Source organism: Manacus candei, unplaced genomic scaffold, assembly GCF_025592945.1.
Source record: "Manacus candei isolate 608988 ecotype Guabito, Panama unplaced genomic scaffold, ASM2559294v1 h1tg000088l, whole genome shotgun sequence".
In the NCBI taxonomy this organism is placed as follows: Eukaryota; Metazoa; Chordata; class Aves; order Passeriformes; family Pipridae; genus Manacus; species Manacus candei.
This window is the reverse complement of record NW_026138136.1, coordinates 2,404,076-2,419,529: the sequence shown is the minus strand read 5'-3', so window position 1 is coordinate 2,419,529 and position 15,454 is coordinate 2,404,076. Positions and strand designations below refer to the sequence as shown.

Below are 15,454 nucleotides of genomic sequence, written 5' to 3'. Positions count from 1 at the left end.
TGAGATAAATTAATACTATATAAAAACCTGCAAAATTTAATTTCACACAATTTCATGCACACACAAACAGCAGCAGATCCATCTAGTAGTGTTATAAGAAATACTTTTAAAGGATAGAATTACAGTGGAAATATCACATAAAAATAACATCTTCAGGTTTTGCATTTTTTGCTAAATGTTTTCAAAATATTTAACACAGAGAAATGTATTTCTAGGGCTTACAATAACCATTTACTCAGTTTCAGAAATCCTTGTCAGCTGAAAAGGATCACAGTTTAACAATGTGAGGACAGAAAGGAAACGTGTTTTCAGTGTCACCATTGAACCTGCAACCACCTAAAATTTTTCTAATTTGAATATGCCACTTTTTAGAGTCGGGACCTGCATGTATTACCATTTTTAGTAGTATTTAGTGTAGGCAAAAAAACAAGCAACAGTTTAAAATTGAAAAAAAGCTTACACCCCCTCTGTATGAGGTCACTCCTGAAGGCTTTTCTTGGCATTTGGCTAAGGCTGAACACACACTCTTCTCCAGATAAGCAGCTTTTCCAAACTTTAGTTGACATGCCTATGTAGAATCCCAAGACAGTCAGTTTTCAGCTTATCCTGCAGTTTGCCTATATGGTGTAGCTAAGCAAGTACATGGTAAAAAAAATGGCTTTGAAATCATGTGTGAAGGAAACAGTACCGATTACATAAAATACAGTTAAATTCCATCAGCAGAGTCAAATCTCATAGAAGATGTCTTCCCAAAGCAAAGATAAGACTACAAAACTTGGGTAACACAGCATTGTATTCACAGATGAAACCCTCTGAAAGCTATTTTACAATCTTTTAGACTGCTCTGTCACTATCCACATCAGCTAACTGCATTTAAACTGCCATGTTAAACTATAGTTCTTTACTTGTTTTCTTTTCACCTCCTCCCTTTTCTCAGCCCAGCTGCTCATGTCCTTACAGAGGTGGAGAGAGCAATGCAAGTGAGTTGTGTCCACCATCCCCATATTTGCTGGGACACTGAAATTTTGAGATATTCGTATTATCTCTATAAGGAAAGGAAACAAAAGTGGAGGAATATTCTTTTGGAAAAATGAGGACACTAGTGTAAAGCGAGATAGATTAAAAAGCAAACCCCAGTCCTGACAGCAATCTCCACACAGGAAAGATTCCAGGTACTTTCTGAGGCAGAGAATATGGGAGGGCAGTAAAAAGGAAAATAGCAAGGTTAAGAAAGGGAACATAAAGATACCCATAGTGCATGCAACAATTTTACACAGAATACACCAATATGCTTCACAAAATATGCACGGATTTCAGCACCTTCTTGAGATGAGAGAACAGAAAAGCGAAAGTCTGTGCTTTTCTGACACTTGCAAAGTGCAGATGTGAGGAGTGACACAGTCAAGAAAATTGCTTGTATTTAAAATTAATTTTTCATGTTACATTTTTAAAAATAATAATAATAAAAAATGCATATTTTAGATTTGGGATATGAGTAAACTTACCAAGATGGTAGAAATAACTACTCACCAAAGCATCAGTACCTAACAAAGCTAATACATCTTCAAATATTTACTAGCAACATTGTAGAAACCAAAAAGAAGACTGACAGTGAAAGACAGACCCACTAAAAATCAAAATACCTACCTTCACTGCTCCCCACCTAAGGTTCCTTGAGCTCCACATTGGAGCAGAAGCTCAAGTGCATGGCTATAAAAGGGATCATTCTTAAGCATGAGGCTCTAGTGTTTATTAAGAGATGAGCCTCTGAAAGGGCTTCCCTTTATCAATAGTTCTGCGTGAATAGTTTCGGTCTTGCTAATGGCCTTGAAGGCAGAGAGGGAGAAGCCTTTTCATTCAAAGGTTGACCCTGAACAAACACAGCAGTGGCCTTTCTCTAAATTCAGATCAGGTCATTCACTTCCTCTAATCAAATCTGAGTAGAAACTGCTCTGCAGCAGCTATCTCATCCTCTTGTTTTGCTCCCGAGCTCTAAGAATAAGTAGGTGTCTATAGCCTGGCTCAAATCCTCAAAAGTTCACGGAGTTTCACAAAAGCAATGGTTTGACAAAGTCTGAGGTACAAGGGGAGAACTGTTGTTCAATCAGAGAACTGAGGACATGTTCAGATAAACAGATTTATACCTGAAGTGCCTACTCCATAAGCTTCTGGCAAGCTTCTTTGAAGCACAAAATGGAACTGGCTTGCTCCAAATGACCTCAGCCTCCTAAGCCCTGGCTATTAAGAGCGCTTCCAGACATCCCAAACACACCACTGTCCACCTCACAGGCAGTAGGCTGCTAACTGCTGCTTCAACCGTGGAAAGGGGAAAAAATTAAAATCTAGTTTTATCATCTGAAAAGCACAGAAACAAGCACCACTTGAAAACGCAATGCGGGACAAAAATCCTAAGAGGAAAATAGACTCAGCATCTCCTCTTCTGTTTTTCAACTCCACATACACACTTTCTGAGCCCACCCTGCTGTCATGCAGGCCTTCTACTGTATGCAGGGATACAAACGCTGGCTTTGTCAGCCAGGAGAATAAGTTGCACAACATCTGCACCCATGAGCCCAGACCACAATTCTTGTATTTTTATTTATAAAGGTCACTTTGCAAAGAAGATCCAGAAAGATAACCTGTCCAAAAAAAAGAGTTGCTCCTCACTTGCTCACAGTTTCTATCCTGCGAACACCTTTGCAACAGCCTCACAGGACACACAAACCCTTTTAACTTCTATCTGCTCAGAGGAGTGAGTGCTGTCAGGATTCATTTGAAAAGTTCCCAAAGAGTGACAATAATACAGCAATGAGCAAATACTGTTTGGTTGAGGGAGAAAGCCTTCCCCTTTGCTAAAACCCCACCTATCCATCTCTCCCTCCTTGAAGCCACTGCCCTGGTCCCTATGGGGCAGGAAACCACCTCTCCCACTCTCAACACCAGCAATGTGACTCCTTCTCTAAACTTTGTAGTAAGGAGCTGAAACTTATTTTGTTTTGCTAACATTAAAAATCCCATCCCACAGCTATTTGCATCTTACCCTGGCTCAGGGAGTTGAATAAGAGTAGAGTATCTCTTCCTCACCCAGCAGGCCAGTTAATTAGGTTAGATTTGTTTCAGGAGTTTTGGGTTTTCAGACTCTGGGTCTTATAATTACATTTTGCATCCTAACAGTTTGTCATCTTAAATAATCCAATTAGGGAAGCTATCACTAAGAAAAATATATCATTCATGAGTTGACATAGAGTGGGTGTTTTCAGAAACAGGGAGAGATGAGACGGGAACAAGGGCAGAAATCAGCCTGGGGACTCAGGTAGCAGTACAGATCAGAGTTAGCAGCAGCTATATTTAAAGAATAATTTTACATCTTGGGTCCGTAATTACTTTACACAGAATTAAATTACCACCATCATGAGAAAAAAAATGAAGCACAATTATAGGTGAGCTAAAGTAAATATTTTAATAATCAGACAAGTCAGTGACATTCACCAATTTTCCACTACAACAGTGGTTGAAGAGAGGGGCTCCGAGCAACAAGAACCATTTTTCACAGTACACTGCACTAACTTTTCAATTAGCAGCCCTTGCAGCCTTTTTCAAGCTTACTGTGTCCTCCTCCACACTACTTGCACTGAAGTAAAGTACATTCCCTGTATGAGAATTCTTTTCCTAGAGTCAGGCAGATAAAACAATCTCTAAGAAAAAAAAAAAAAAAAAAAAGAAAAGAAACCCCACACAAATATGGCACAGGTTTTTGCATTTATATTGGTCTACCAAATGACACATGTTCTGTTCCCTTCCATGTCTTCTCATTGTTGGGGGGAAAAAGCCATCAGCTGCGAAAAGCAACTGAGACAAGAGGTTGACCCTAATGCTCATTTTCTATTTTTTATTTCCAGCTTTAGGGAAATTACATGTAATAATCAGTCTTCTGCCTCTTTTATGCACAGACTTCAATGCAAATCCTTGCTTAGGAAGGCTCCATTTCACAAATAATGGTGGTGGGGAGTCAGGCCTTCTCAAAGCTAAAGTATATTAGCAAACCCCTTCGATATATTATATATTCAGCAAAAGAAGTGGAAAGAGTGAGGCAGTTTAAAAAGGAAATGTTTTTTAATTAGGTTATGAAAAATTGACAGAAGGAAAGATCACATGATCAATTCAGAGTCATAGTGGATTCCTACCGCCCACCACTTTTTTTTTACCCTGCTAACTGTGAACAGAAAATCAGAACCTGCTAAGAGTGAGATAATGTTTACATTTCCTCCTTCCAGAACACAGATAAGAATATACACGCCTGCAGGTGGGTGTGCAAATGGAAAGTACATGAACCAGGACAACAGCTACTTTCAGGGCACTGGAAGAGGAGTTCCCTTTTCTTACCTTTCCCTGCCTGTACCAGTTGCCCAAAACTAAAGAAAGGGAAAGCAACCAAGCACGCAAAAAATACACTACACTCTCAGTGTGCAAGAAATCATCTTGGTTTTCAACACTTGCATGCACTATCACAGTACCAAAATCATTAAACCATAGAATGGTTTGGGCTGGAGGGGACCTTAAAGACCATCAAGTTCCAACACCCTGCCATGGGCAGGGACACGTTCCACCAGACGAGGTTGCTCAAAGTCCCATCCAACCTCCCCTTGAACACTTCCAGGGATGGGGCATTCACAATCTCCCCGGGCAACTTGTTCCAGTGTCTCACCACCCTCATCGTAAAAAATGTCTTCCTTGCATCTAGCCTAAATCAACTCTCTTTTAGTTTAAAACCATTCTCCCTTGTCCTACCACAATAGGACCTGCTAAAAAATTTGACCCCATTTTTTCTTATACTCTTGAAGTACTGGAAGTTTGCAATGAGCTCTCCCTGGAGCCTTCCCTTCTCCAGGCTTAATAACCCCAACCCTCTCAGCCCATCTTCACAGGAGAGGTGCTCCAGCCCTCTGATCATCTTCGTGACCCTCCTCTGCACTCAATCCAACAAGTCCATGTCCTTCTTATATTGGGGGCCCCAGAGGCAGACACAGTACTCCAGAATGCTAGGTTTGTAAGTCTTCCCACCATTTAAAAGTAACCTAATGGATCAATGTATAACAGAAATGTAAATTTCAGTGAAACTTGCACATAAGTATTTTTTTAAACACTTCCTATTTTGGAAATATATACAACTGCATGACTGAATTAATAAATTCTATTTCCAGCAATACTCTTTTTTTCTAGTTCTCTGTAGCAATCTTATTGGCCAGAGTTCAATTGTTTTCTAAGAGACACCTCATAAATGTATAAAAATAAGTTTTCACATGTAAGTATTTTTTGATTACTCTACCTCACCTCATTTATATTTCCTGATATGAGGGATGTACCAACACCTACCTCCTTTCATCTTCATAAAGACACACTTAAGATATATGTCATAACAGTCGATGTTCTGGGCAGGGAAGAGGAAACACCATTATTTTAAAAGAACGTCCATATTTAACATCATTATCACACACCAGCTGTCATGATATAATGTGTGAGATTGCACATATTTATGTAAAACTAACCTTGGACAACCCTGGGAGCTTCATGCTCTTAGCTGTTTAATAGAAGTGCACATTTTTTAAGGCAGGATGTGAAATTCATCTCTATTTGAACAGAATATCGTAGATCGATCAAGACAAAAGATGAGCAATGAAAAACAAGCACCAAAGCTTTTAATCCCAAAATAGTTATGGCAGTGCAAAATATTACTGCCTCCACCTGGAGAGTGCCACCTTTGCAGCTGAAGAGGCACAGGAGCTCATAAAAGCTTTTCTCAGTTGCTTCAGTAGAGTCAACCAGGTTGTTTGAGCAATATTCAGAAGACACATGGACAGCACACAAAATGGCCATATTTGCTCCTTTTAAAAGTAAACACAGATTCTTTAAAATAAAATTTCAGTCTTTTTAAGGGGTCTTTAAAAGCAGAACATGAAGTCTCAGACCATGTGCACAGAACAAATATAAACTTATTTGACAGGAGTCAATTCAATTTTTTTGTTTTAAAAGCCAATGAAAGCATATGTCCCAGAGAAAGTGACAAGGACATATGAATTGCTCCCAGTGAATTTATGTTGGGCATACAGTACATTTTAAGGAGAACCACCTGCCAAAGCAACTGTTCTGATTTCAGCAGTAGCACTGTGATATTTTAACAAAGAGAATGTAAAGGACTGAGGGCAGAAGCGTAACAGAGACTACTCAATGGGACTTCCTAATAAAGTGCTTTTGGTCACTACATCACATCTGTAGCCTTAGGTTAGGAAAAAAATAAAACAAAAACCACAACACCAACCACCAAAATAAACTAAACAACAAAGCAAAAAAACCAGAGAGCAATATTTCTTTATCTTTTATGTCAAAATTAACATTATTTTGGAAAGGAAAACTAATCTCAAAGGCAACTAGACAAGGAGCTTTCTCTTTTCTTAATAGTAAAAAACCTAAAAGTAAGATGAATCCTGAATTCTGGCCTGTCATGAACTGCTCCTGAAAACACCAGTATTTCATAAGGAGTTAGTCAGATTTATTTAACATACTGCCTATATCTCACATTTCAACTTCTCAATAGTTGCTATTAATTACAACAAATCTGAGAGAAAGAAATGGCAATGGGAAACAATCAGCAAATTATATATCTTGGCCATTTTGAGGAGAGAAAAGCAGAGCCACAAACATAAAACTAAGAAGCCCACTTCCCTATCAGCGTTTGTCTGTAGGTGATAATCTTGTGATAATCACTGAGGCCTCTGGATTTAAAAAAAAAAAAAAAAAACAACAAAAAACTAAAAAAAACCCAACCAAACAAAAAAACGACCACTGAAATATGCACTCAGGGCATTCTGTCTGATCCCTTAGGGTGGTAAAAAGTGGAGGCCTCAGAGGAGAGAGAAGGTGTGTAAAGCTTATCAAATTCTTTTCCTGACTGCCTTCCCCCACACCCCAACCGGCTGTATTATCATCACCACTGAGATCTCTATATACCCATCAGCTTAAGCTGAAACTGCAGAGAAGGTCAGACTTTGTCAGTGTGAGGAGGAACACCGCAGGCACTCAGCATGATGCCTTAACCTTGTCCTCATAAGAAACCAGGTTTAAACAAAACAATCACAGAAAACCAAAGCAATCCTCCACTGATTAGAAAATAGTGATGTCTTTATCTATTTTAACCCAATAAGACTACTGTTGCAAGAATCATTGAAGCCAAGGATGACTGGAGCCAAACACAGTTGGGTCCTCTCCTGTGGCAGTACTGTGCCTCCGGCTCAAGGCCACATGGAGCCAGCTACGGCAGTCAGCTCAACAGCTCTGCCAGAACACGGTGCATGCATGTGACCACAAAAGTAGGAAGAAGTCTTGACCAGGACTCCCCACATTGCTTTGGAAATCTGGCACTCAACTCCAGCCTGAGCAACCACAGCTACTCAACTACAGCTACGCCTGCACTCGGCCATTTTCCCAGTCGAGCCTGACCCACCAACCCAGCTGCCTGGCTTGACCTCAGGTCTGCCTTGGCACTGCAGCACTGCTGGTGACCAGTGGAGCTCAGCTGCCCCAGCTACCATCCCTAGTCCTGCTGTGTGTCTCCCTCGCCCACAGTGGTACTGCAACCTACTGGGGAGCCCCACAATGTCTGTTCCTCTTGCCCTGTGGGACAGCTCATCACCTTTGAAGGTGTCCTCTATGCCTGGGTGTTTCCTCACCCTCCCTAATGGCGGCTTTGCTCTGCCAGAGTACACAGATGACCTGAATGGGACTAGGGTTTGGCCCTAATCACTTGAGGACTGATTTTCTGCCCATTCAAGCTGGTTATTGCCTTTTCAGGGTTGGATACCACTCTGCTGCCTGAACACCTGAGATTTGGTGCCAGCAGACCAAAGGCAGCTGATGTTTACTGGTTTGCATCATTATGACTAATTGAAAAACTAAATGACTGCAGATTGAGATTACTGAGGCAGCAAACTCATTGTGCAGACTGAAAAAATCTGTTGTAGAATAAAATTCCTAGACATAAGTTCTGAACTCTGACACCCAAAGCTGAGATTCTAGAGCATCTTAAGGCAAGCACAGATTTTATCCACCAACTTCACCAGTTTAATATTAGGACCCTATTCCAAGCAACACCAGGGGTTTTGCACTGTTTTTTCTTTAGTCTCAGATTCTAATTTCCATCTTAATTATCAGAGGAATTTCCTATAGCAGAATGAGTTAAATAGTAGAGGGTTACGTCCATATTCTAGTACTCTGTATCTTGCATACACTGTGAACAACAGGGCCAGAGATCAAGTGTTTTTATAGTTACCTGCCAAGTGCAGTCAATTTTAAATAATCTCCCTTTCTCAAAGTGGTACTGACTTTGCTGGATTTCCCTAGGAAGGAAGGAGGAGAGATCATTTAATTAAGGCACAGATTTGGGTGTCAGGGCTCAGTGTCAACCTCTGTGATCAACCTCCTCTAAAACCATGAGCACATTTCACAATGGCTCTGGGGTTAGCTAGATGAGAGCAACTAGTATTTCCTCCTTATTAAGCGATGGACCCAAGGCATGCCACCTAATTTGCTTGTAAACACCCACCTACTAATAAAATTCAACCCAAAATCTCAAAACAATTCATTGCCACATGTGAAGTCAAGAGACAGTGCTCAGAAGATTAACGTTTCAAAACTAAGCTCTCAGGAGTCGAGGAGCTTTGGCATAAAGGCTGCCCATGCAATCACATTTGAGCCCTCTGGTGCTTTCACTTAAGGATATAGTCTTTAATTACTGAATTGCTTTTGCTGCCAACACTTCATTCAGCATTCCATTTGACAGGCTCACCCAAGGCACAACAATTCAATATTCAGTTTTACCCACTCTGGTCATAACATGGCCATATGCATTATTTACTGAATACTGTTAAGTCCCAGCTTGAAGTACAAAAATTCCTAATTTTGTTGGCAGATTTCCTGTGGCATTTAGCATTAAACATTCACATACTTCTGAAGCAGGGTTATTTATCTTCATCATAACTCTTGTGAGGAGAGGAGGGTGTGTGTCCTCTACTTCACAGTAAGAAGTGAGACTGTGTAGACACATGAAAGCCAAAAAGTCTCCACTAATTTGAGGTACCAAACTTAAGGTGTCACTGGTGTCATTTTTTTCAGAGCATTCTGCATTTCAGAGAACTCTGCATCCTCAAAGTGAACCAAAATCTCTACTGGCCTCTGCCACAGCAGATAACATTCAGCACTTTTGGGGAAAAAACAGAAACAATCCCATATAAAGATACACATATTCAATCAGAGAAACATTGTAAAAAAAAAAAGTGCCATTAGTGATTTGTACCACTTCACACAGGGTAGTTTTATTCTATGGCAAAAGAAAACAAAATCCAATCCCAGCAGTCAATAATCAATTTCTCAAACAATAAAAAGAATCCTTTTTTCTTTTTTCCACCAGTAAAAATCCCCTGCATTTCTGCATTGAAGAACAAATGGTTCTACCAGATAACACCCAGCAATTCATCCCCTTGAAAGACTTATCCCATACACTGAAGACAAGGTGCACGCACACAAGGAGTGCTCGCTAACTCATAAACTCCTTAAATAGGTTTGCTCCCTTTCAGTACCTCTTCAGTCATAAAAGGTAAAAGTCCCCCACCAGAGATCTTAGGAGATTAAAGACAGACAAAACTCCTGAGCCATTGCATTTAGGCATTTTATGCTGAGTAGTACATCCCTCAGAAACTTCACTGATAATTCAAAGCTTGACGGTTCAGAACAGTATTTCAGTATTTCCACAATATATTTCACTATTGATAATAGTAATGATTCTTTGTAAGTCAAAAAGTCAATCAAGTGTAACCACTTCAGTGAAACCTCTCAGCCTTCTCTATAAACATGGCTTTCAAATAAATAGAGACAATCAATCAACATTCACATATTCAATTTATTTCCAATACAGAAACTGTAAACCTAGGAGCTACATATAACATGCGTAGATATTATGCAGAAAATATTTCAAATTCCTTAAGTAGCAGCTCTCACTGAAAAGTGAGCCATTATCTACAGTGTTAGTGCCCAGGGATAAGCAACATGTACTTTAAGAAGATAATTCAGGAGTGATTAAGAAGATGCAGTCTTGAAAGACAAAACAGAATATCTGCATGGGGAATGTACCTAATATCTGTAACAACAGCTTTGGCAATGAAGCTTTCAAACATGCAACAGCACCGACACAAGGCACCAAGTCTCAAATTCCTTGCAAAATATTATAGCAGCACTGTACTTATTTGTGTTTGTTACTCTAAGAGTTTTCCTAATAGAGAGGTATCAAAAGACTGAAGAAATACAGTTCCATGTCTTTTAGCATATTCAAGATAGTATGCCAACGCAGTGGCTTATTACCACAGCTTTTTTCCTATCAAGAGAGGCCAGCAAAACTATTCTTGAGAAAACAGGAAAGCATACTTAAGTGAGATTAATTTGACACTTTCCTCCACTACAATTTTAAGAAAGAGTATTTAGAATCCTACACATTATGCATTTCTTTTAAAATGCAGATTCTTAACAGAGAATATTAAAAAGTACAAACAGTCATTTGAGTTCAAAAAGCCCAACAGTTATACTGTTATTCTTCACTGCATAACAGTTTCAGAAGATTCTCAAAAGATAATTTTGCATTTCTTGTTCACTTAAAACTCTTATGGATACAAACAGGAAACCTAACCAGCAAAGGCAGCAAATTATTTTAGAACACGTTCTGATAATAGCTTGCTTGATCATCAGTCCACAACACAATACCCTAAACTCTGAAAAACAACTCAGTGATAAACGTGTGTGTACACATGCACAACTGCACATCAACTTGCTATGCAGGCTATGAAGCATATAAGAAAATAAATTATATGGGTATCTTATGGCACACACAAACTTCAAAGAATCCTTCCAGAGGAGAATTCATGCCTGCTGAAAAGGTAGTGACTTTTCCTTCACACACATAATCAGTCGTTCTACTGTACTTACCAATATTTTGTTATCCACTTTATCTCCCTTGGTTTCCAGCTTTACTTTCTTCTTGACAGAAATTTTGATTTTCCTCCCAATAACATCCCTGACACTTTCTGAAACAAAACAAAACAAAACACTTTAATTAAGTACTTTCAGTGTCAACACAAGAAGGAAACAGATTCCACTATCACATTTTCAGAAGGACTCAGAGCTGTGTTGTTCAACTGCTTGCACTCACGAGAGTCTCATGCACACGCACCAGTACTAAATGCAACCTAATACATGTACAACTTTTCTAAGTATGCCATCCACGCAATAATTTATGTCTACTGTGACAGAATTATCGATTCTATATACCAGGATTCTAAACAAAATTTGATATTTCTTTCCAGGACTACTTACATATCAAAGGCATTCCTGAGACAAGCCCCAGCACTGCTTAGCTCTACTCTGGAGAAATACAACAGATTCCTCACTTGCTATTATTTGTACCTGAAAAGCTTGCTAAAGCAAATTGGCTCCTTGCATTGCACAAATTTTGGCCTTTTGTTAATGTCAGGGAGGCTAAATGGGTCAGGTAACGGAAGAGCAAAGTGTTCCCACATTCTGCACTCTGCGCATTTAAGCTAAAAAGCAAGCCAAGCAGACTTCCAGATAGTAACACCTGACAGCTCTGCAGCGGATACTATGGAAAGCAACATTGGCCTCGGTCCAAGTCCCAGTGACAATGTAGTCACTTCATGGTGCCAACACCAAAGTTACATGAGTTGCCCTAATGTTTTAGTAGGTACATGCATACACATGTATACAGTCTCTGCCAAGTATGAAACAAACCAGCTTTTCCCTTGAACAATTTCACCCTGGCCAGAAGTGAATATACAACTACTGACACTGATGTAATTGAGAGATAAACAGAGGAGTTCATCTAGAAGAGCCAATTTGGCATCTTCAGTAAGTTTCGCTCCCCAGCCCCCACTGAAACGGAATGAGAAAGAAATCTTTTAAACACATTAACCTATTTCCAGCCCTACATTTGGCATCTGTAAAAAACAAGTCTCCACCTTCTCCAGACATATACACTTTGCCCTCATGCATGCTTAAGTGTAAAGGCTAAAATTGAAGATAATGGGCTACTTCTAAGGCTTTTAATTATAGTGCTCTGTATAGGGCTTTTCTGCACAATTTTCATCTGGTAGTCAGAAGACGTTAGTGCAAACAACACACCATTTATTAAGCCTGGGTGTTTAGCCCAGGCCACAGCATTCTGCCTGCAGGGCAGAAGGGTGTGCAAGTCAGAAACGTGGCTGGCTGGAGAGACTTTTCACCAGAAAGAGCTCTTTCTACAGAATCGGCATGTTTTCCCCCAGGAATTTTAATTTTCCTATCAGGAAACAAAAGCTCCTCGGTAGCAGCGGCTTGCCCAGTGAGAAGCCTGTCCCAAGCCGCGGCAGCCCCATGGCAGCCAGCCAGCGCAGCCGGCTCCCCGAGCAACCGCTTGGTCAGGAGCCAGGCTGCATGCTCCCGGAGCAGCCAGGTAAGAGAAGCCCGGGGGAAAAGTCCAGCCCAATGCGAACTGTTCTCCCAAGGCTTCCTCTCCCGTGGGTAATGCCTAATTCTAGTCTTTCTGTCCCTGCTTGGGAACCCAGAAGCAAGCTGGCCACAGTCTTTTTCTTAAAATATTATCTCCTTGCAGAAGGAAAAGTATTGCTGCTGTCTCTGCTTCTTTGCCTCAACCTGCAGCCTCTGCCTTTCAGTTTCTCCTCTCCCACAAACAGCTCCAAGTGCCTGCACCTAGTAAGGGACTTCCTCCTGAGGCACCAGTGTGGAGACCCACTTGCTTCCCTTTGCTGTCCCACACAGAAGAAGTGGGAGGGACTGCAAGACCTCAGTTTGTGTTCTTACTCCAATAAACCATGGGAAGAGAAAGGGCCTGGGACACCAGACTCCACAAAGAATCAAGATGTCAGCTCCTTCCAAGGCTCTATCTGCCCGAAAGGGCTGGAAACGCTTCTTCAAAGAGTTAAGATATCCTCCATGTGACTGAGGACACGTTCCTCCACACTGGGTGGCAAGTAGACTCACAAAATACATTTTCAGACTCAGAGATGGAAACATAACATTAAGGTTCATATTTTAAAGTGTTCATCCATTTCTAATGCTGGAGACTTCAGACAACCACACCTCGAAGGAGCAGATCCAGGTGAGCAACAATAAGAGAGGGTTTTTTTGAAGACTGTGACCTATGAGACCTGACAAAGGTCAAATGGGAAGTAATAGAACAAAAACTGCAGCTCAAACACACTTACCCCCAGTTTAATCTCCACACTCCAGTGACTTAGCATTAAAGCACATCCTTTCATCCTGTTCTCAAAATATGGTTACTACAAAGAAGTCTGTTTAAAGGTTAAATTTTAACATGCAGACACCAAAATACTGCTAGAAATTAAACCAATCTACATAAGCAGATCGACACACCCCAGAAGAGCCCTTGACAAAGAAGGCTGGATAGGTGCAGGGTATTGGAGCTTGGGGTAATTCTTAATATTGTCCAAAGCCACCAGGAGGGAATGTGTGAAGATGCCCACTTTACTCCTCCCTGTAGTATGCACCACATCTCACCCACAGCACTACAGTGCAGACCCACAGTAAGAAATACCATGTATTAGCACCTCAAACTTGACTGCCCATTGTAAAATACAGTAAGTCCATGGTTTTGACCATAGCTACTCCTAGAACACTTCCCACCTCATTACTTCTTAGTAAGAAGCTATAGACTAAAGTAAACCACAAGGTTTTCAGACTAAAAGGACAGCAAAATAGAGCTATTTTGACGCTACAGAAAAAAAAAAAAATCTGTAGCAGCTGCAACAATCCATCCAGATTTCCACCAATATTTTATAAATGCTAAAACCAGCTGCTGACTGATAAAAGTGAAGGAAATGCAACACTATAAATTAACTAGGTAAGGTCTGAAGGACTGTATTCAACTCAATATGTACCTCGGTGCCTGACAAATTTCTGTTTCCATCTATCATTAAGGCAACAGTTTAAATTATTCTACTGTTGGCAAGATCCTTAGATAGCTCTTCAAGAGGCAAAACCTCAACTACAACCAGAGGAAGTTTGGCCCGAGCGAGGTGGCTGAGGAACCTGAGCATCAGACCTGTTACCCCCAAATGACACTGGTTACACGCGTACTGCGATAACGATCAATTAACCCCGTTTATCAGAAGCTCCCCAAAAGCGATGACTGCGTTTTCAGGGTCCTCGGCATTACCTGTGATTTCCTAAGCGTGTACCATGCAGCACACGGGGGGCTCGTGTGCATGTGGCCATAAAACTTTAATTACAAATACCCTCATTCCCTCGTACGTACACAGGAAAACGAGTCTTAAACTACGCCAAACCCCGGGAGATAAATAAAAAATAATGAGCGGAGCCGCAGCCCGTGCCGCCAGGCTGAGGCGCTCCGAGGACGTGCCCCGGCCGGGCGGCGGTGCAGAAGGCGCGGGGGGACGGGGCAGCTTCGCCCGCATCCTGCCGGCACGGCCGCGACAGACCCCTCCGGAGTGGGGGTACACGCTGTGTCCGGACGCGGTTCGGCGGGCGCAGCCCCTGCCCGCGGACGCCTCCTCGCTTCCCGCCGCAGCCCCGCAGCCCCCGCCCGCCCATTCCCCGCACGCAACAGCTCGGCCTCGCTGTCCCCCCCGGCTCCTCGGAGTCCCTCCAGCCCTCCCTCGGCTCCCCCGGCCAGCACCCGCGGCGCTCCCCGCGGCTCCACAGACCCATCCCCGGGTTCCCCCAACCCCTCTCCGGCAGCGCTGCATCCCGCGGGCGCGCAGGGCGGCCTCCAAACTTGCCCCCGCAGCACCTTCCCCCGGGACCCCCCAGCCCCCATTCCCGCCGCCATGCCCTGTCCCTTACCGATCAACTCTTTGGGCACGTCGGAGCTCTCCTCGGCCATGGTGGCGGCGCTGCCCGGGGGTGCCCGGTGGCGGGGCTGCTTCAGCGGCGCGCCGTCCCTGCGCCGGGCGCGGCGGGCATGCACTCAGCGGGCGGGGGAGGAAGGAGGGCCGGCCGTGCGCCTCGCTGCGGTGCGTGTGTGTGTGTGTGTGTGTGTGTGTGTGTGTGCGGCGTGCGAGCGCGGGCGGAGGGAAGGGGCTTCTCCCGCCCCCCGCGGAGCCCGTTCCCCCCGCGCTACATGCCGCCCCTGGCTGCCGGCGCGGCCAGGAGGGGCATTCCCAGGGAGGGATGGATCGCCCACAGGCGGCCGGTCAAGCGCGGCGCTCCAAGCTCACGGCGGCCCCCGCGCCGGCTCCCTCCTTCTCTCCTGCGCGCCACCCGGCTCCCCCCGCCCGGCACCGGCGGGAGGCGGTGGCGGCTGCCCCCGCCCCGGGAGGGCTGGCGCCCTCGCCCCGGCCCGGCCCCCGAACCGCGCGGGAGC

The 15,454-nt window shown here is 43.0% G+C and overlaps 1 protein-coding gene across 4 annotated transcripts in view; it reads right to left on the bottom strand.

The window, feature by feature from the left end:
* The window catches only part of CARMIL1 (capping protein regulator and myosin 1 linker 1), a 192,794-nt gene extending 177,660 nt beyond the window's left edge, over nucleotides 1-15,134 (bottom strand). For all 4 annotated transcript variants that reach the window (XM_051812679.1, XM_051812680.1, XM_051812681.1 and 1 more), the window contains exons 1-2: nucleotides 14,935-15,134; nucleotides 11,026-11,123 (exon numbers count right to left, since the gene is read on the bottom strand). In XM_051812679.1, the coding sequence (XP_051668639.1) occupies nucleotides 11,026-11,123; nucleotides 14,935-14,974 (138 nt within the window). In that variant the 5' untranslated portion in view covers nucleotides 14,975-15,134. The remainder of the gene's footprint in view (nucleotides 1-11,025; nucleotides 11,124-14,934) is intronic.
* Nucleotides 15,135-15,454: the final 320 nt, after the last annotated feature.